The 21,050-nt window shown below is 54.5% G+C and overlaps 2 protein-coding genes across 5 annotated transcripts in view; both read left to right on the top strand.

Moving 5' to 3' along the window:
- The window catches only part of IGSF21 (immunoglobin superfamily member 21), an 80,141-nt gene extending 69,000 nt beyond the window's left edge, over positions 1 to 11,141 (top strand). For all 3 annotated transcript variants that reach the window (XM_048048704.2, XM_066982062.1, XM_048048705.2), the window contains exons 3-10: positions 3,346 to 3,467; positions 7,038 to 7,156; positions 8,241 to 8,356; positions 8,563 to 9,013; positions 10,190 to 10,275; positions 10,438 to 10,630; positions 10,717 to 10,755; positions 10,877 to 11,141. In XM_048048704.2, the coding sequence (XP_047904661.2) occupies positions 3,346 to 3,467; positions 7,038 to 7,156; positions 8,241 to 8,356; positions 8,563 to 9,013; positions 10,190 to 10,275; positions 10,438 to 10,630; positions 10,717 to 10,755; positions 10,877 to 10,950 (1,200 nt within the window). In that variant the 3' untranslated portion in view covers positions 10,951 to 11,141. The remainder of the gene's footprint in view (positions 1 to 3,345; positions 3,468 to 7,037; positions 7,157 to 8,240; positions 8,357 to 8,562; positions 9,014 to 10,189; positions 10,276 to 10,437; positions 10,631 to 10,716; positions 10,756 to 10,876) is intronic.
- A 2,910-nt stretch (positions 11,142 to 14,051) lies between these two features.
- Positions 14,052 to 18,883, top strand: KLHDC7A (kelch domain containing 7A). Of its 2 annotated transcripts, none has more exons than XM_048048703.2 (2): positions 14,052 to 15,039; positions 15,878 to 18,883. In XM_048048703.2, exon 2 carries the CDS (start codon positions 15,899 to 15,901, stop codon positions 18,209 to 18,211), a length of 2,313 nt encoding a protein of 770 aa, XP_047904660.2. In that variant the 5' UTR covers positions 14,052 to 15,039; positions 15,878 to 15,898; the 3' UTR covers positions 18,212 to 18,883. The 2 variants fall into 2 exon arrangements, with proteins under 2 accessions (XP_047904660.2, XP_066838162.1); XM_066982061.1 differs by having other exon boundaries at positions 14,052 to 14,260.
- Positions 18,884 to 21,050: the final 2,167 nt, after the last annotated feature.

Genomic DNA, 21,050 nt, shown 5'->3' on the forward strand with positions numbered 1-21,050 from the left:
TTATCACTCTGGCTTCGGGGAGCACCCCCATGCCTCCCAGAATTGCACGCACTCCTTCCACGGCAGGGGCCATGCACATCCAGGTGCGCGCATGGTTGAGCGATGCTGGAGAGGCTACCAGCATCCATGCTCCCTTTTGGGTGCACGGGGTGGGGGGTGGCAGTGGAGATTAGTCACGGTGCTCATTGTGGGATCAAACCGTCCGGGTTTGGGCAAAAAAACCTCAATTGCTCGGTTTCTTTGCACCCGGTGGTGCTCTGAGCAAAAAGCAAGGTGGAACTGAGGGGTGAGAGCTTGCCATGCTGGGGTGGTGCCCTGGGTGCAAACAGCACCTCCTATCCTTTTGCAACCCACCTTGTCCTCCAGAAGAGCTGCCTCCGTCCCCTTGGTCCCCCATCCATCACTCTGGGATGCTTATCTAGCACCCCGACGAGCGGCTCCAGCAATATTAATGGTGCAAGTGTGTTTTGGGGGCAGCAAACAGCTGGGTCACTGGAGAGGTGAGAGCAAAAGGGGGAGAAGCAGGAGGGGCTGTATCCGCACCAGCGGGAAGGAGCAGGAGGTTAATGTCTCCCTGCACAGTGGCAATCGCTGGGTTTTTGTCAGGAATAAGATTTTTGCTGGGGTTTATAAATAATGCAGCAGGCAGCCTGCAGCATCAGGCTGAGCTCGGCTCCAGTGCCGTAAATGCACCTTTTCCTCTCCCTTCACCCCTTTTCCTTCTGCAGCGATGCTTGCGGGGGGCATTTGGTGTTGGGGCATGCAATCTGGGGCAATCGCCATCCAAAGCCGCCAAGTTACCATCCTTTTTCTCCCCAGTGAGAACCCGGGTTGCTGCCGAACCCCCGGTAGAGTCACCAGCAACTTTCTGTGTAGCTCCTCTCTCAAAAAAAAACCTGACCCTGGGGCGCAGATAAAAGGCTGTAAGTAGGTCTAATCCCTGGAGAGAGACTGTTTTGTGTGCGCCTTTTCAGAGGAGCCTGTTAGCTGCCTGTAATCCCCTGGGACCTGCCGGGCTGCAATGCCTTCCCTCACTGGGCAGCCTCAAGGGACCGGGTGGGGGGCCAGGGGGGAGAGCCTCCAGCCACGCTTCTCTGGCCCCCTCCTTGGGACTCTCTGGGTGCTTTCATGCAGCACTTTGGCTCCTCTGCCTTTGCCCACATCTGGCCGGCTGTTCTGCTGGGAGGAGGAATCCACGCCTCTTGCAAAGCCTGGGATTGCAAACTTCTCCGCAGCACACAGGTACCACCGCTGCCACAGCGGGTTTTGCAAAGAGATTTTCGCAAAACCAGGAGCTGAAAACAAACCCTGGCACTCAGCGTCCTTCCTAGGACAGCGACTGCACTCAAAAGCAGCACAAAGGGAGAAAAAACGCAATTTAAACACACGGAGTGTGGCATCCTGGCTGGTCCTGTGCCGTGCCACTATTGCATCTTACAGAAATAACCCCAGAAAACCCTCCCAGGTCTTACACCAAGAGCTATGGCACTTCCAGATGCAGCAGCAACAACATGTTTTCTCCTCCTTTGTCTGAACCTCCCCAAACCCAGCCCAGGGCGTATATAAAAGTCAGGGGGAATGGGATCTGTCCTTGAAAACTTCCCCTCATCTCCCAACGGACAGAGATTTACGGCTCTGATAATTCTTCGCGCGGCTCTTTATCCCATGTCCGTGCGAGTGTGTATTTTCTTTGTAATAAAAGCCTCAGTCTCGGCAAATAAATCTAAGGAGACAGTTTTACTGACAGCTTTTTTTCCCTCCTCTGTGCAATAAAAAAGGGGGAAAAGATAAAATCTGGAGTGAAAGTTGAGTTTCTCCAAGCGGGGAGGAAAGTGCTGGGCAGAAGAGCCAAAAAACGTTCCTCTGCTGCTCTGTCACTCACTTCCCTTCTTCTGGGCCCAACACCAGTTTTGTTTCAAAAAGGACAATTTTTATCACCCTCCAATGTACTGATCTGAGCTGTTTCAGCTCCCAAAATCACCATCACCAGTCTTCATTGCCTTCTCGTGCTTTTTTCCTCTTCTCTCTTTTCTTTTTTCCTCTTTTCTCACAATGGCCGGGGAGGCAGGGGCTGGGGGGTGGGGAGAAATAAGCCAGAAGGCATTGCAGGGCATGTGGAAGAGATGAGTCCTCTCCAGTCCCTAAGTAAAGCCTTTTTCCAGTTAGAAATGACAACCTGTAGCGGGTTTACTTGGCAAGGTTTTGGTAGCGGGGGGCCATAGGGGTGGCTTCTGTAAGAAGAATCTGGAAGCTGCCCCATGTTAGGTAAGGGGCCAGCTGCTGGCCAGAGCTAGGCCAGTAAGTGAAGTTGTTTGCGCCTCTGTGAGAGCAGATTTAAGAAAGGGAAAGAAACCTGCTGCACAGCAGCGATGGGTCAGGGAGGAGTGAGAAACCTCTCTGCAGCCCCCAAGGTGAGTGCAGCAGGAGGCAGGAGGTGCTCCAGGCTCACAGCAGCAGTTCCCCTGCGGCCTGGGGAGAGGCCCCTGGTGGAGCAGGCTGTCCCCCTGCAGCCCACGGGTCCCACACGGAGCAGATCTCCACGCTGCAGCCCGTGGAGGAGCCCCCGGTGGAGCAGGTGGCTGTGGCCTGGAGGAGGCCGCGGCCTGTGGAGAGCCCCCGCAGGAGCAGGCCCCAGGCCGGAGCTGCAGCCATGGAGAGGAGCCCACGCAGGAGCAGGGGGTCTGGGGGGAGCTGCCACCCGTGGGGGACCCAGGTTGGAGCAGTTTGCTCCTGACGGACGGACCCTGTGGTACAGACCCATATCGGAACAGTTCCTCAAGAATGGTGGCCTGTAAGCAGCCCCCGCAGGCTCATTTCGGGAAGGACGGCATCCCGTGGGAGGGACCCCACGTGGAACAGGGGCAGAGAGGGACCGTGGAGGAGCAGCAGGTGATGAAGTGTTAGGGACTGACCACAGCCCACATTCCCCATTGCCCTGCACTGCTCAGGGCGAGGAGGTGGAAGAGGGTGGATGGGGGGAAGGTGTTTTTGGTTTCTTTCCTTTGTTTCTCACTTCTCTAGCTTGCAATAGGCAATAAATTTTACTAATCTCCCTACTCTGAGTCTGTTTTGCCCATTACAATAATTGTTGAGCGATCTCCCCGTCCTTATCTCAACCCTTGAGCCCCTTCCATCCTATTTTCTCCCCTTTCCCTTTGAGGAGGGGCAGTGAGAGAGCGACTGAGGTGGAGCTCAGCTGCCCAGCTGAGGAAAGCCACCACCACACGACGCCAGGGAACGGCTGGAGCTGGGGGCTGGGGATGCGATATCTGCCCCCGGTGCAGCAATAACCGGGCAGAAACGCAAGGATTTTGCTTTCTCTCACAGTTGGGTTTTTATTTGCAGGTCACCGATGGCGGCACCATCAAGCAGAAGATCTTCACCTTCGATGCCATGTTTTCCACCAATTTCTCGCACATGGAGAATTACAGGAAGAGGGAGGACCTGGTCTACCAGTCCACGGTGCGGTAAGTTGTCCCAGTGCTGGTGCCCTGCTCTAATGTCACCTCCTTCAATGTGCCAGCTGCTTTTTAAAGCCTTTTTTTTTTTTTTTGAAATTTTACCCCAGTTTGGGGTGGTTGAGGGTATTAAGTCAATACTTGTCCTCTTTGGCCTTCCATGGGGATTTGTTGGCCCTGGTTGCTGTAATCAAGGGATTTTGCTAATGAGAATAATTGCATGCACTGAGAAATCACCTCTATTTTTGCTGTGTTTGCTGCACTGCAATCGCTACAAATAAATTGTCATATTTTAATGCACTGTCACCAAATATCCAGGGTCTGTCCCCACAGTCTGCCTGTCCCTGGGGGAAAAAAACAACATTGGTGGAGAGTTCCAGAGGTGGAAATGAGCAGAGAAAAGCAGGTCTGGAAAAAAAATAATATATATATATAGCAGGCAGCATGAAAGCTCGTCTTTGCATTTCTTCCAAGTATGAAATCACTTGCAGGAGTGTCAGCTTTATTACTAATTACACACTTGCTTTATTGCTGGTGTTATAAAAACAAAACTGGAGCTTGAAAAAAGTGTCAGGGGGAGACTTAATTTAAGCCAAAAAGGCTGGGGCGAAGTATTTATTTTCACAATTTTTTGTCTTTGTTTCCTTTTTAAATTAGAATTTGCTAATCGTATTCCAAAGCTCGTTTTTCCCAGCGTCGGGTAATAAAGTCCCTGTGTGTGATGGGGAAAATACAGTTGTTTCCTCGAGGCAACGCGGTGCTTCATGCCTGCAAAAGTCCACGATACGGTTTGGAAAGGGCTTGGCATGGTTCATCCCTTGGATGAGCATGCATGCCCAGCTATGTGCAAGAATTATAGTCTTTCTAATTTTTTCAATTTGATTTTTTTTTATTTTTTTTCCTGGTTTTTTTTTTTTCTGTTATATTTGGAACTGTGTTTTGTCATAAGTAGGAGTAAGTGCATTAGATGGCTGCATGGGAATAAATGTGAATATAGAGTGGAAAGTAAGCAGGAAAGCAGGGCTGGAGATGAGATGCTCAGAGGAGGCTCAGGAGATACTCAGAGGTTGCTCAGGAGCTGCTCAAAGGATGCTCAGGAGATGCACAGGGGTTGCTCGGAGGGATGCTAAGGAAATGCTCAGAGGATGCTCAGGAGGCTCAGAGGATGATGCTCTGAGGTTGCTCAGGGGGATGCAAACAAGGGGGGAGGTGCAAACAAGTTGCTAAAGATGCAAGGAGGTTGCTCAGGGGATGTCCAGGAGATGCTCAGAGCATGCTCAGGGGATGCTCCACTCCCCAAGTTTTGCTTCCCCACGTAGCACGGGCTGTGCTGAGCCGCTCAGTTGGTTGTTGTGCAAATTTCTGACATGACTAATTACTGTTGGAGGACGTTTCAGAGGCTTCGCTAATGGATTACATATTCCCAAATTCGACAACCTTGTTTTCCTGCTGTAAAACCAGCATTTCTGCCCAGCTCTGGATTTAACCACTGCTGTCCTGCAGGGCAGGGAGTTAAACCAGAGCAAAACATCCCCACGCACGAAGCAAGACCCCGACCACATGCATCCCATGAGCTGTCCCACGGGGGTGCAGATGTGCTGAACTCACCTGCTTTTGGGCACGTCGCACCTAGCAGTGTGCAAAACAGCCTGCTGTCTTTTTGGCTCAGAAACCTCCTTTTTTTCTTTTTTTTTTTTTCCTCTCTCTCTCCACATATTGTAGAACTAATAGAATTTGTGAGCAGAAAATTTTGCTGCCCTAGGACCGAGCACTTAAAAGCATCGGTAATTGTCGGTGCGGTGCTTGCGAATTGTCCGAATTACCATGCAGCCCAGGATGTTTGCACTAAAAGTATTTGCACTCGGTTGCCTTTTTCAGAGGAAAACAGCAACATGCCTCATGCCCAGGGGGAGAGGAGCTGTTCCTCAGAGGGTATGAAAAGAGCCCATTTTCTGAATCATTGGCTTGATGCTTTTTGGGAGGGTCAATCCCTGCCTCTTTCTGCTTTAGTGGCTGCTTCAGCAGCCTGTGAAGTTGGTTTTTGAGTGTGTTTAGTGGCATTTCAGTGGTTTTTGGTAGCCTCCATCTGACTGGCTTTGCAGAGGGGTTGGTACCATGCAGGGGTGAGAGCTGGGGGGGATTTGCAGGGCCCTATTGGAGTTTAAGAGGCAATCTCCCTGGGGGATAAACACACCTCCTATTTGGGGGCTCCCTGCTGATGGCAAAAGCAGGGACTCAGTGACGTTTCCCAGGAGCAAACAGAAAAAAAAATTGCAAAAAAACAAAAAAAAATCAGTTCAGGATTGAGAGGGGACACGTGTCTTAGGACCGTGGCTCTTCCACCAATGTGGCATCCCTGCTCACCTACCAGCGGGCATCTGCTCCGCTTCCCAGCCTGGCCGCACGGTGCAATGGGGCAGCCCCGGGGCTTTGCAGGGCTGGAGCCCTTCTCTCTCGGACCACAGCTGCAGAAACCTCAACATGACCCAATCAGGACCGTTTCGCACCCAAATCTCCTTGCAGCCTTGAAGGGCTCATCCGCTGCAGCAAGAAGCAGACACTGTGAGGGGGCAGCCCAGCTGCAGCCTCTCTGTCTCAGCAGAGCCCAAAATCGCCCCGACCGCTTCTCCCTTCCCTCTTCTCCGCTAACAAAGCGCGCGTGCGTGGGTAATTAGAGGCTGCAACAGATGGCGGAGGCTTAGTTGAGAGCGACGCGTCCATTAAAAGGCGCTGCCAAGCGACTGCTCGCGTCGGCGGGGCTTGTTTGCGCTAGCAGGGCTTTCGCACGGTGAGGAGGCGTGGGAAGCCAGCCAGGGGCTTTCGGCAAGGAGTCACCGAATTTTGCTTGCCACTGTGTTTCCCCCTTAGCTGGGGAAGCCCCGCAAGGTGCACACCTGAGTGCTGCGGAAAATCCTTTTCTAGGGATAGAAAATCCTTTTTTTTTTTTTTTTTTTGAAAGCTGGGGGCAGCCAGATGATGTTTTGGCATGGCTATGACTCTGGGAGGATGCTTGGTGGCTACATCCTAATTTCCATGGCCGGGCAGCTCCTTTGCAGCCGGCCGGAGCATTACCACCTCAGCTGCATTCCCGCGTCTCTTCCTCTCCTGTTTTTTTTTTTTAAATACATATAAAAATCTAGATACCATATAGATCAAAGCATGCCCTGTACAGGAACACGTTTGCTCAGAGTTTGTGCTTTTGATACTTTTTATTCGCCGTTCTTTTCTACAGCTAGAAGGGGGGTCCGTAGGATCCGAGCCTTTAACGTCGGCGTTTCACAGGCATTTAATGTCCGCAGTTCGCAGGTTTTTGCTCTCAGCGGTGTCTTTACCTCCTGCGTGCTTCTCCTTTCACAAATGCCATTACTTACCCTCCCGAGGAGCTGTCAGTGCCAGTAAACTCCAGCTGCTAAACCGCATTACACAGCTCGCTCCTGAAGCCTTTGCAGTTATTAATAGTTTATTGATCCGCGGCTCATTGCTGCTGAAAAGCAACACCGTTAGCGGGATGCTCCCTCCTGCCGTGGACGGGGTCAGCCGGGGTGGAGGCTGGCAGTGAGTTCCCTCTCTCCTCCCCAGCCTCCCCGAGGTTCGCATTTCGGACAACGGCCCCTACGAATGTCACGTGGGGATTTATGACCGAGCCACGCGGGAGAAAGTGGTCCTGGCATCCGGTAACATATTCCTCAACGTGATGGGTGAGTGCGGCGCTGCTGCTGCTGCTGCGAGGGTGGTGGTGATGTGGTGATGATGGTGAGGATCACAGAAACATAGAATCATTAAGGTTGGAAAAGACCTCCAAGATCATCTGATCCAACCATCCCCCTACCACCAATGTCACCCACTAAACCGTGTCCCCAAGCACCACGTCCAAACTTCCCTTGAACACCCCCAGGGACGGTGACTCCACCACCTCCCTGGGCAACCCATCCCGATGCCTGACTGCTCTTTCTGAGAAGAAATGTCTCCTCATTTCCAACCTGAACCTCCCCTGGCACAACTTGAGGCCATTCCCTCTAGTCCTATCACTAGTTACCTGTGAGAAGAGGCCAACCCCCAGCTCCTCACACCTTCCCCTCAGGTAGCTGCAGGGAGCAATGTGGTCTCTCCAGAGCCTCCTCTTCTCCAGCCTAAACAACCCCAGTTCCCTCAGCTGCTCCTCACAGGACTTGTGTCCCAGGCCCTTCACGACAGTGGTGATGATGTGATGGTGATGGCGATGTGGTGGTGATGATGATGTGGTGGTGATCATAGAATCACAGAACCATTAAGGTTGGAAGCGACTTCCAAGATCATCTGGTCCAACCATCCCCCTACCACCGTATCACCCACTAAACCCTGTCCCTAAGCACCACGTCCAACCTTTCCTTAAACACCTGCGGAAACGGTGACTCCACCACCTCCCTGGGCAACCCATTCCATGATGGTGCTGTGATGGCAATGACGATGTGGTGGTGATGACGATGGTGATGACAGTGTGTCAGTGATGGCAATGTGATGGTGATGATGATATGATGGTGATGATAAGTGATGATGATGATGATGATAAGTGACGGGTGAGTGAGCACCCAGCTGCCGGAAGAGGATGGAGGGGAACCATTGGAAGGTCTATGACCGATCCTGAAACCATCACCAAGGCATTTTAGTGATGGAGCAAGGGGCGACCTCCAGCTCACAGCTTCCCAGCTTACAACCCCAGGGATTTTCAGGGGGCTGGGGGCGGTGATGCTGGGGCTGGGGGGGGCACTGTGCTCACGTCCCGGCTCTGCATCCTTGACGCAGCTCCACCGACGTCCATCTCGGTGATCGCCGCTGACACGCCAGCGCCCTTCAGCCGCTACCAGGCGCAGAACTTCACCTTGGTGTGCGTGGTGTCCGGCGGCAAGCCTGCCCCGCTGGTGAGCCCATCATCTTTATTTTTAATATATAGATTTTTTTACATATATATATATAACAGAAGTAATAGATCTGGAGGCAAAGCAAGGCACCTACCTGCCTGTTAGCCCCGTTGCATCCCTCTGCAGAGCCCCGTGCACTGCTGCCCAAGGGACAGATGGCTGGCGGTGTCCCCGTGCGCTCACCGTCCCTTCTGTCCCCTCCGCAGGTGTACTTCAAGCGCGATGGGGAGCCCATCGAGGCCACCCCGCTGCCGGAGCCGCCGGCTGCAGCGGGGAGCTGGGCACCACGCAACCTCCTGCATCGTGACCTGGATGACACCAAGGTGCCCAAATCGCTGGCAGCGGCCGAAGGGGATGCGGGGGGTGGGCGGCCCCCCAACACTGCCGAGCCCCCCCGGGGGCTGGCGGCCGAGCGGGGCCCCGCCACCGAAGCCATCCCCGAAACCGTGGTGAGCCGGGAGTTCCCGCGCTGGGTGCACGTGGCGGAGCCCATCTACTATTTCCGCCACACTCACGCGCCCGTGAGCGATGGCACGGTGGAGGCGCGGGCCACCCTCACCTGGACCCTCAACCCCCAAATCGACAACGAGGCGCTCTTCAGCTGCGAGGTGAAGCACCCGGCGCTCTCCATGCCCATGCAGTCGGAGGTGACGCTCGGTAAGGGCAGTGGCCATGTTTGGAGGGGTTTCTTGTTTTTTTGGGGGGAGGGCAGGGTGATTTATTGCAATTTTGCTTTTTTTCCCATTTATTGCAACTTTTGCAATTTTTGCATTTATAGCCTTTTTTTTTGCATTTGGCATTTTTGCTTTTTGTACTTATTGCTTTTCTCCACTTAGTCAGTTTTGCATTTCTTGCATTTTATATTTTTGGTTTTTTGACTTTTTGCTTTTTTTTACATTTCTTGCTTGCTAATTGGGAGCCCTCCCACCACCTCCTCACCTTCATTAAGGACCCCAGACTGCATGTAACAATTCAGAAATATATTAAAACTCCTGCACTGGGCATCATCCTGCCCTGCACACAAGTCCAGGACTGGCTTCAGCCCCAGCAGCTCCAATACATGTAATGGCAAAGCTCACCCCACACTGTCCCCCACGTCTGGTCGGGATCAGTTCCTCACCCCTTAAGATGCCTCCAGCCTGTGTGTCCCATCACCACCATCAACGCAGAGGTTTTGGACTGACCCAGCAGGTCTCCCGTTAACCCCTTCACCATATATAAATAGTATGATAAATATATGTATACGTGTGTGTATCCCGAGTATGAGCTGGGCGCCCAAAAAAAAGGGTATACAGAGGTGATGCTGTGCAACACAGAGGGTGGGGACTGGCGGACTGGTCTCTCCCCAGCACCAAAGTCATCAAGGTGAGCCCTGGATTTAGGCACAGGTACAGCCAAGAGCCCCTTCCCCAGCCCCAAGGCTGGCATGGGGAGGGCGGGGGGTCCCCCTCTTTGCAGGGCTGTGCTTGGTGCTTGGCATTTCATGCCCTTGGAGCTTTGTGACTGTATCACCAAGGATACCTCATCCTGGGGACACTTTCCTGAGGTGCCCACCTCCATGCCCCTTGCATCAAACCAGCCCACCCCTGTTTTGGCTGGGAAGTGCGTCCTTGGCCATCAATGCAGCGCACAGCAGCCATCTATCAAGCCTGCTGGCCCATTCCTTAGCCTGCAGGCTACGTGCCCCCTGTCCCTCAGTCATTTGGCCAGCCTGCAGTCTGTCCATCAAGTATCCAGCCTTCAGCCTCCTCACACCCCCCACCGTTCAGCAAACCCTCGTTAACCCCAGCCAAGGGCTGACGCCCCTTTTCTCCCTGTCCCTTTTTGTTGCAGTCGCTCCCAAAGGCCCGAAGATCACCATGACCCCAACTAGAGCCCGCGTTGGAGACACCGTTCGCATCTTGGTGCAGGGCTTCCAGGTCAGTGTCCCCACGCGGTGATGCCGTCCCCCATCCCCATGGGGTCACGGGGTCCCTGCGTCCCCACCAGCGCTTCAAGGGTGCGCTGTGGCCACCAAGCCGGGACAGGGGTGGCCTTGGCTCAAGGGTCACGGTCCCCACGCTGGTGTCCCCTGCGTGCAGAACGAAGTCTTCCCCGAGCCCCTCTTCACGTGGACCCGTGTGGGGAGCCGGCTCCTGGATGGCAGCGCCGAACACGCTGGGAAGGAGCTGGTGCTGGAGCGGGTGCCTGCCGAGCTCAACGGCTCCATGTACCGCTGCACCGCGCAGAACCCCCTGGGCTCCACCGACACCCACACCCGCCTCATCGTCTTCGGTATGGCACCGCTGCATCACCCCCTCCCTGCGTGCCCGCTCCCCCGGTCCCTCCTAACCCACCTCTCTGCTGCTTCTCTCCATTAGAAAACCCAAATATTCCCCGTGGAACAGAGGACTCCAACGGTGAGTGGTGGCCAGAGGAGGGGGGACCCAAAACCAAGAGGTGCTGGCCCTGTCCCACTTGGAAGCTGAACATCGATTTGTGGCATTGTAAACTCTCTTTCCCTTTTCTCCCCCTGCCTAGGTTCAGTTACCGGCCACCGCAGCTTCAGACTAGTTTTGGCACTCACCCTAACAGTGATCCTGGAGCTAACGTGAAGCTTCGCTCGCCTCTTCCTCCTCCTCTTCCTCTGTACGGCTCCACCTGGCATTTACACCTCTGTCAATCAGTTCTCTCTCTCTCTCTCTCTCTCTTTCTCTCTCTCTCCTATGTTATTTACAGTCTCGGTCTCTTTCTGTCTGTGTCTTGGCTTTCTCAGACAATTTAATTAAAAGGAAAAAAAAATCTGCCCTGGTAGAAGGCTGCGCTGAATGTTTTGCCTCCTGTGGGTAGAGGCTGGGAACTTGGCGAGCGTCCAGAGACTGCCTGGGGTACCCAGAACCTTACCTTGGGGCACCCAGGACCTCACCTTGGGGCTCCCAGGACTTTGCCTTGGGGCTCCCAGGACCTTGCATTGGGGCTCCCAGGACCACCTTGGGGTACCCAGAACCACCTTGGGGTACCCAGGGACTGTGCAAGGTCTGATTGGTGGGGGGGAACACACAAAGCTTTCTGATGCTACAAATGCAAAGGCCCAATTTCCCTTGGAAAAGCAGCAGGGGACATCTCCCTCCCCTGTTTATGCCACCCCCAGTGCACACCCAGGCTGGCAGAAAGGAGGGTCCTGAGCCTACCGCATTACCTATGCACTGAGCTGCTCCAGGTCTCAGCTCCAGGGTGAGTCCCAAAAAGCCAGCCCCGTGCTCCGCACCACCCTCCCAATACCAAACCAGCACCACGCAGGCATTCGCTGCCCTGCGTTTTCCTCCGGGAGCCATTAATCCTAGAGGATTAGCCAGCAGCCATGCGGTGCTTCAGCTTTCCAAAGCCCTGTACTAGTGCTAAGCATTATTACTATTATTACGATTATGATTAATTATTATTAAGCAGATTCACTTCCTACCACTCACTGTTGCCAGCGATTTCCAAACCTCCAAGGAGCTGAATAAACGCACAGCGGCTCAGGAGTTTCTTCCGATGCGCAAAAGCACCCAGCATTGTAATTTGGGCTAGAAGTGACACAGGGACAGGCTCGCTCCAGAGCCCCCGGCTGGCTGGGATTTAGAAGGATTAGTGACTCCACTTCCATCCTGAAGCAAGGGGATCCGAGCATCCGAATCCTTTCGGGTGAGGAAGGATGCCGGCTGCCTTGACCCCCCAGCCCTCCAAACCAGCTGTCCCACTGCGACACAGGACTCCCTGCCCCAAAGGCTTTTGCTGCTCCGAACATGTCCTCTCCCTAGGTGAGATGGGAGCCTTTACGTTTTTGGGAATTCTTCATTATTATTTGCTTTTACCCCCGCACTGTGGACCAGGCAGCAGAGCCCCAGCGGAGCAGATGTTCCTCACCAGGCTGGAGATGGCACCAACCCCATTTGTTCTCCAGGGCCCTCATCCAAAATTGGTTAAACAACCATTATGCCTGCTCGCTATGAAAATGGGGATTTACAGACACCCAAACCTCTGTTTAAATGCAAATGTGGCATTTTAGCCTGGAACCGTGGACACGACGAGCATTAGGGAGGCATCACCCCCTCCCATAGCACCCTCTCAGGAGTAACGTGACCTCTGGGGAAGGACCGATGAACTGGTGGGCTCAGCATCCCGCATCCCAAATCCACCCCTCCACCTGGGACTCGGCTCTTCCCCTGGTGATGCTGGCACAATTGTGGCAGAATATCTAGCACCGTGCAGAAAAGGATGGAGGTTTGGACCCTCTCATCACCAGGACAGCCCAAGCGATGACCAGGGATACACATGAGCCTCTCATTCGGGGCAGAGGTGCCGCCTGCTTTCACGATACCCCACCAAGCGCAGGAGCTGCTCTCTCTTGGTCTAGACTCACCGGCCAGACGAGCAGAGGCGATGGACACAGAGTGGTGTCACCCCACCAGAGAAACCCCCTGTGCCACGTGGACACACAGCCTGGACCCTGCTGTCACCTCCTGCCCCCTCTTACCCTTCACCTGCTGCCTTCCTGCAGGGAATTACAGAGACAATCAATTAAATCCCTGTCCCGTCCCACCCCCCTCGCCCCCCACCACACCCCCAGTTCTTTGAGGACCTGGCAGTGAATAATGCAGGAGGCTGCGGGGATACGGAGCTGCTCTGGTTGGTACATTATTGATGAGAGATGACAGATCCTCCGCTGACAATCTGCCTGAGAGATATGATTAGCTTGTAAAAAATTAATCGCACTTCTTAGGGATGATGCGAGCTGAAAACCCCAAGGAACAGCGTTATCGATGTTCCCTAATTTCAGGGGACTTTGAAAAGGTTTTAGCAAAATTTGGAGGCAGCAATTACATTCAATTAGAATCACAAGTGCCAAGACATCACCGCCGCTCGCAATGACCGCGTCCCCTGCTCCAGTGCAGTCCCTGCACAGCGCTCGGCCTTTCCAAGCCCCATAAAAACCTGCTGGCGATCAAAAAAAAAACCACTGCCTCCCGACACCCCTACATGCCATGCCCAAGGCTGGGCTTTTGGCAGTGCAGCCCTACATCTCAAGGATGTGCATCCAACTCTGGGAAGCCCCCAGCCTTTGGGGATGTTGGATGGGGACATAAGGGCAGGAATACACGGACTCGCCGGGGACTGGAAATACTGGTGGGAGCAGCAGCGGGCTTTGCTTGGTGCTTCCCCTGCCTCCATCCCATCATTACCAGGCCCGGTTACTTGCCTGGGTTCACAGGGCTGCTGACAAACGCATGCATAATTCACACAGCCCCGCACAAGAAGCCCTCTATGCAGAGCTCGGTGCCAATTAAAAACCACGGCAGCAAAAGAGGAAAAGCCCCCGGGGACACGTAGCATACAGGTGGCATACAGACTGCACAGTGCATGGTGCCAGTTAGCCGAGCCCCCAGATGCCTGCCCAGCCTCAAGCCACACGCCACCCTGACCCCAGCAGCTTTAGATTTTGGGTCCCTGGAGCAATTTGGCACAAGACGGAGTGGGGCTGTTGGGTGTTTTTTGACAGGTCTTGCTTTGGCCCTGGGCTAGAGCTTGAGATGCAAGTGGGATGCATCAATGCTAGCACCCGCCGTGCACCAAGGTGTGGCTCTTTATCCAAATATCCTCATTCCCCTGACCTTGTCCTTGCTGCCTTTCCCAGCACAAGGTGATACCTTCCCAAACGCACCCCCCCACACCCCCCCATAAAAGGGGGTGCCAATGTCTGGGATGCACACAGGGGTCCCCACCAGCCAAGCCAGCACCTGGCACCCCTTCCTGGGATCTGGTCCAGCAGCACCTCTCTGGTTTGCTTCCGCCCTCTTCCTATAAATATTTTGCTGTTTATCATGCGGTCCTCCACTGGCTGCACACAAAGACACAACGGCCCCGAAACCAAAGCCCTGCACAAAGGTGAGCAGCGTTGCAAACTGCTGTTAGCTTATGAGCAATGAAACCCAGGTGCCAGCAAGCATGAGATCCCAGCGGAGCCTGTTTCCCCTTCTCTCAGCTAAGAGACTGACACCATTATATCCTGTGCCCACACCTCACGTGGGAAGTTGTTTTAGCATCACCAGGGCTCGTTTCTCCAGCAAATCCCATCAGGTCAGGACTGAGCCAGCAGGGAGTGAAGCCCTGAATACAAGCAGGAGAACAGCAGCAGCCACATTTTGGCTGTTTGGTGGTTTTTTTTGTTTGTTTGTTTTTGGTTGGGGGTTTGTTTTTTGTTTGTTTGTTTGTTTGTTTTGCATTCAGAAGAGCTCGTGGTCTCCTCTCCCTCTCATTCCCCAGCTCAGCCTTTGGGATGTGCAGCCCCCGCAGGGCCTTGTTCCTTTGCACATCTCTCAGCACGCAGAATCATTCCCCTGGGGGAAAGGAAATTAATTTTTTCCCTTTGAATTCAGCCTGCTCAGCAGAGACTGCTGTAGGATGCCATTCCCAGGGCGGCCCCAAGCCCCCTCCTTTCCTCCCCTCCCCCCGCCCCCACCGTGGTACAGGCATGGGGGACCTGGGGACATCAAGCAAGCGTCATTCCCCAAAATCTTCGGAATTCAGATGGAAACTGGTCACATTCCTGACTTCTTGGTCAGGGGGAGAAGGAAGCAGACGTGACATTGGCTGGCATCCACCGTGCCTCAGTTTCCACCACCACCACTGCCATCCCCACGTGCATCGCGAGGAGCCCCAACAAGGTGATGCATCACTTCAATGCGATGGTTCCCACCTCTCCAATTCCTTCCCCTCCCGATTTTTTTTCCTCATTCCAATGGTTTTGTTTGCTTTCCAGGGTTCATCCTCCTTCCCCACCCCCACCCCCCCAGCCTGCAGTTTCACTCCTGCCTCCACTCTAGCTTCATTTGCAGGAGTTTCCCCTTCCCCAAGCCCGCAGCTCCTCTCCCGATGGCCCCGCATTCACCTGCGGCTTCCAGGCTCACCACCGACAGAGCTCGGTGCCTTTAGGGACACTTCCCATCACCCTTCGTTAGCGAGCATGCTGCACGCAAAGGTTGCCAAATTAGTCACTCAGTGGCACAAAGCAGCTGCTCGGTGTCAGACCAAAGGTCTGCCTGGCACAGGGCTGCCTTCTCCCTCCCTTCCCCGTGCTCAGGTTCCTCCTGGTTTCACCCATCCAGGGGGGAAAGCAGGGAAGAAGGACCTTCCCTGGACCAAGCAAAGTGTTTTCCCCTTCCAATGTCTGGCCAGTATTAAATAGCAAAAACCAACAGAGCGGGGTGGTGTCCCCGGGCTGCTCGGAGGAGATACCTTCCCTCCCGTCGCCTTTGTGCTTCCGCAAGCTTCTCTCTGAGCCTCTCTGTTTGCCAGGCTAATAAAGCCAGCTCTGTGTCACCAGCTCCCCGCTGGCTGCACTCGAGCCCAGCCCAGCCCACCTTACTCAAACATATAAAGCTTACATGCCAGCTCCTGCCAGCCCTCCCGCTCAAAGTCACCTTGCCCCAAACTCCCGGCTGAGCGTGTTCCTGCTCTGCTGGGGGCTCGGCAATCATTAATCGGATTCTCTGCATTCCCCAGCGCCTGCCCTGGTATGGAAAAATGAGCCAGCGGGTAACCGTGCCCTGGCAGTCCGACATGCAGCTGGCCGGCAAGCTGGTCCTCTCCGCCGCCGCACTGCTCCTGCTGACTTTGGCGTACAGGTTTTACAAATCCCGCTCGGCCCCCAGCAGCCCCGGAGGCAGCACCCTGGCAGCCGACGCTTGCGGAGAGACGGAGAGAAGGGAAAACACTGCCCAAGATGGGGAGGCGGTGGCAAGTCTGCGGCGCAGGCAGGTTTTTGGTGGTGGGGCTTGGCAAGGTGGTGGCAATGCCCAAGTGAGTGCCTTGGAGCCGCGGAAAGTGCTGGACCGAAGAGATCAATGTCTGCCAGTGGGCAAGGAGGAGGAAAGAGGGGAGCCGGGAGGGGAGCCTACATTTTTCAGCGGTGGGGACCTGGCTGAAATGCTGAGTGGGGAGGAGGGCAGCAGGCACGGACGCGGCGTGCTCAGCCCATGCACTGAGCTTTCCACCCAGACGGGGGATGACAGAGGTGCCCAAAGCACAGAGCAGGATTTGGCCATCGGGGGCATGAGCCAGAAGGGGAGCAGGGGGGTGATCCAGACCCGTAGTGTCACCTCAGACCTGGGGCTAATGATAACAGCGAGCAACAAGAGGTCGGACACCTCCTACTCTTTCTCCTCATTTGCGAAGATCCAGGTGGAAGAGAACTACATCACCGAGAGGAATGCGAAGGATGGGGCCAGACAGCTGTCCCCTGGCCTCAAAGGCAAAGTGTATGACTACTACGTCCAGTCCATCTCCCAGACGGTGTCAAAGAAAAGGTCTCTCCCCTATGCCCCTCTGGGAGAAGCCCTGAGCTGCAGCTCAGAGTATGTCAATGAAGAGCTGCAGAACTTGGAGCAGGTCAACGAGGAGCTGCAGAGCTTGGAGCAAGTCAACAAAGAGCTGCAGAGCTTGGAGCACGTCAGTGAGGAGTTGCAGAGCCCTGTCACCCCAGAACCTGACACCCAGTCCCAGCAACCAACCGTGGCAATGCAGGACCCCATCACTTCTCCTATAGTCCCATCACCTGTGGGGAGCTTGGAGATTGCCACCAAGCCCCCAGCTCCCACTCGCAGTTTCAGCCGCAAGAACAGTGTCCTCCAGATTGCTGAAAACCCCCAGCTCCAGCTTCCCATGGAGGGCTTCGGTGCACCAGTGCCAGCCAACACACCACCAGCAAGCCCCCGGCTGGAGTTGGTGGCTGGCGCCAACTTCTTCCAAATGTCACCCCCTGCCCCGGACACCCTCCTGGATCTGGGGAACTGCTACGAGGTCCTCTGCATGGCCAAGGCGAAGAAGCTCAGCCACCTCCAGGAGGCTGCCTACAAGGTCATGAGTGACAACTACCTGCAGGTGCTGAGGACGCCCTCCATCTATGGCCGCCTCAACGCCAGGGAGCGGGAGCTCATCCTCCAACGGAGGATGAAGGGGAAGATGTGTGTCACCGTGGCAGACATCAGCACGCAGGAACCTGACCTCCACGCCAGCCGGCTCTGCTACTACGATGACGGAGGGGACCGCTGGTATCACCTCTGCCACATGCCACCAGAGACGGTCTCCCAGGGGTGTGCCATGTGTAGCATGTTCAACTACCTCTTTGTGGTGGCCGGCTGTGAGGGCTCGGGCCGTGCACAGAGACCCTCCAACCGTGTCTTCTGCTACGACCCCTTGACAAACATCTGGAGGGAGATCTGCCCCTTGAACCAAGCACGGCCGCACTGCAAGCTGGTGGCCCTGGACGGCTGTCTCTATGCCATCGGTGGGGAGTGCCTCTACACAGTGGAGCGATACGACCCCCGCCAGGACCGCTGGACCTTCACGGCCCCCCTGCCCCATGACACCTTCGCCGTGGCCCACACGGCCACGGTGTGCGACGGGGAGATCTACGTGACAGGGGGCACCTTGCGCTACGTGCTGCTGCGCTATGCTGCCCGCAGGGACAGCTGGATCGTCAGCCCGGCCGGCGGCAGCAAGGACAGGACAGCTGAGATGGTGAGCACCAACGGCTTCATCTACCGCTTCGACCTCAACCGCAGCATGGGCATCGGCGTCTACCGCTGCGGCGCCAAGGCCAAGCTGTGGTACGAGTGTGCCACCTATGCCATGCCCTACCCGTCCTGCTTCCAGTGCGCTGCGGTCGGCGGCTTGGTCCACTGCATCGGCCGGCGCTTCCATCTCCGCTTCTTGGCCGACCACATCTCGCCACGCTTCGGGACCAAGGAGCTGCAGCCCTTCCCCTCGCCCCGCGGCAGCCTGCTCCCTGCCGTCCTGGTGCTGCCACAGGGAGGGATGGAGCAGGTGCAGGTATGAAGCATCCATGCTGAGGTCTCATGCAGCTTGGACCCGATGGGATGGTGAAATCCAGGTAGCAGAAGCCACCAGCATGCATTTACTTCCCAAGTGCTGTTGATGCTGTTGAACCAACACTATCAGGGCAACGTCACCCATAGCCACCATGACAGCATCCTGCCAATCCCTGTAAGTGGAAAGGGAGAAGACAGATTGCACTTAGACACTAACAAACCCAGCCTTGAGGACACAAGGAAGAGCAAAGCCGGAGCTGGGTGGACTCATTTGCTTGCAGGTATTTAAACACAGGTGTGCTTCCTCAAATGCAAACAAACCCGGGCTCACTGCAGGCTGTGCACTGCCCTGTAAGTAGCTGCTTTGCAGGCACCAGGTGTTTAACATTGACCTGGACACCGAATGCACAGTGGGGGTTTAGGGTGTAGAAGTACAGCAGAGAGGTTTGGTCCTCATCGGCATCAAGCTGTCATTGAGCCTCACCCCAGGGCAGGAGGCTGGGGACCAAAGCATCCCCAGAAGGTACCTCTCCTACCCTTGCCTTGTTACCCGTTACCTTATCCTCAGCCCGGAATAACATATAGATATACATTTACATGCACACAACGTAAATGGACACTATAGATTTATAGACAGCTGGTCTTAAATAAAATTAAAGCAAACATTTGGTAAAATTAACCACAGGCTACTGTTGTGCATTGTTTAGAACCTAATGGGAACAAAGAGGCCGGTGCATGTTTTACATTGCTAATTACTACACAAGCAACATCTCCAAGGAGGAACCCAAAAGCAAACCCGAGCCCTCACTGCGAGCAGCCAGTTCAGCATCAGGGCCTCTCATCCCCTTTTCCTGGGGTTTTATCGACCTCACTCCAATTACACCCCAGTGTCCTGCCAAAAGCCCACTTTGGGTAATTGCATTTTCTTCCCATAGCTGCTCGAGCCGTTAAGAGAAATGGCTCTTCATCCGTCACGTTCGTTGCTCCGCACCACTGCTGCAGACTCTCAGGCCCAGACAGACAAAAGCTGCTGCCGGACAGACAAACCGCTCCATCCCCACATCCTTAGTCAAGCACGAACTCTGTAATACGTGTGAAGCACTTAGAGATGAGGGATGGTGCTGGGCTGGCCCGTGGGGGCTGCTTTTTATGCCCTGCTGCTGATTGCAGCTTAGGTTAATGTTCTTTCAGAGTGCATTTTCTGGGTGCGAACGGGGAAGCATCCTCAATTTGTTTGGCTTTTCTCCCGAGGATTGTTGCTGCCTCGTTGCATTCCCTCCCTTTGCCATTGCGGTGAACAGCACAAATGGCACAATTAGGGTACAGGGCCCGCCACGGTCATTCATGGGTTTTGTGGCCATGTGTTCCGGAATAGTTTCTGACCTGGTACCAAAAGCCATTAATCCACAGCTCAAAGTCAACAACCCCACAGAATGTATTTCTTCTTTCCGCACAGGCAAATGGCCTCAAAGGGCTTCCCGCAATGGTCGGTGGCATCGATGGGAACCTTCTCACCCATGTTAGGAGACCTCGGGAGGAAGCAAAGCCATGCTAATTAACCCCACCTCTGCACTTTTTTTGTTAGCCCGCACCATATAGCACAATTCTTCTGGTGGTGGAGGGCGATGATGCGCCTCCCCCCTAAAATCTGTCATGGTCCTGGGGCACATGGCACTTCCCCACCTCTGTCACCCTTGGGGTCTCCTCATACACCCCACCAATGACGTGCTGGGGCTGTACAATCCAGCATCCCAGCATCTCTCTGTGGGAAGGCTTGGGCTGGTAAGTTTGGGGAATGAAAAAACTCTTAATAACAATTATTATTACTTAGCTCCTTGATATTTGGTTACCTCCATAGCCCACGCTCGAGCGAGCAGCAAGCCCAACACATGCCCACACATGCTGCAATACGTTTCTCCTTCTTCCCCAGCAAAACCCGGGTACTGGCCATGTCACCAGAGCAGCCCAGCCCCTTTGCATCCCCATTTTCTGCAACACCAGCCCCACCACATCCTCCAAAAGCCTGGCCTCGACCCCTTGGGCATCCCTGCAGCAGCAGGCTTGGCACTGGGAAGTGAAGGCTGGGAGGCTCAGTGGAATGTAGGCAGCAGGAGCTCTTTGAGCTGATGGCTTTTATTTCAGCTCCAAAAAGCTTTGCTGGGACCCTGCCCTTCTCACAGGTCTCACCCATGATTTAACTCCTTGTTTCCAGGCTGCACAGCCCTGCACAGGTGAGTGTGCACACAGCGAATAAAAACAGAACAGCTTTTTCTCATTCCCCTGCACGCCTGTGAGAGATTAATAGCTCTGACCGTGGGGGCCAGGCTCTCCCCCCACTCCTGCACTCTCCAATATTAACATGATTCGCCTGGGGAGGCATTTTGGAGATTGAAGGCATCGAGGACGTCCCGTACTGGAGCAGTGCTTGTTCTGCAGGGAAGGGCAAAGCTGGTTTTGGGCACAAAGCACGCAGCAATCCTGTGCTTGAGGGCAAAATGAATTTTGGCTGAGGTTAGGGGAAAGCAGCACTGAAGAAAGGGAAAAAGGACAAATGCAAGGCAATACTCAAACCCAGATGGCTTTCTCTTTCGTTGCAGCTTGCAACATCAAGATGTTATTTATTTTTGCTAATCAGATTGGCAAAGCACCTTTTTTTTTTTTTTTTTGTTGGTTCACCCTTTCACAGGCACCAGCACCCATCGCTGTGCTCGTGTCCGCCAGACCAGCTCCCTTTACCTCCCAAAAGAAGAGCTGTTCCCTCCTAAGGCGGTGCAACTGCTAAAATGCACTGCTTTGCAACCAAATACAGCCCTTGCAATAAATTTGGTGTTTTCTTCTAATCAGGA

Source organism: Anser cygnoides, chromosome 23, assembly GCF_040182565.1.
Source record: "Anser cygnoides isolate HZ-2024a breed goose chromosome 23, Taihu_goose_T2T_genome, whole genome shotgun sequence".
Taxonomy (NCBI): domain Eukaryota; kingdom Metazoa; phylum Chordata; class Aves; order Anseriformes; family Anatidae; genus Anser; species Anser cygnoides.

Coding starts and splice junctions, on each gene's coding strand:
- KLHDC7A (XM_048048703.2), top strand. CDS start 15,899: ATGAGCCAGCGGGTAACCGTGCCCTGGCAGTCCGACATGCAGCTGGCC.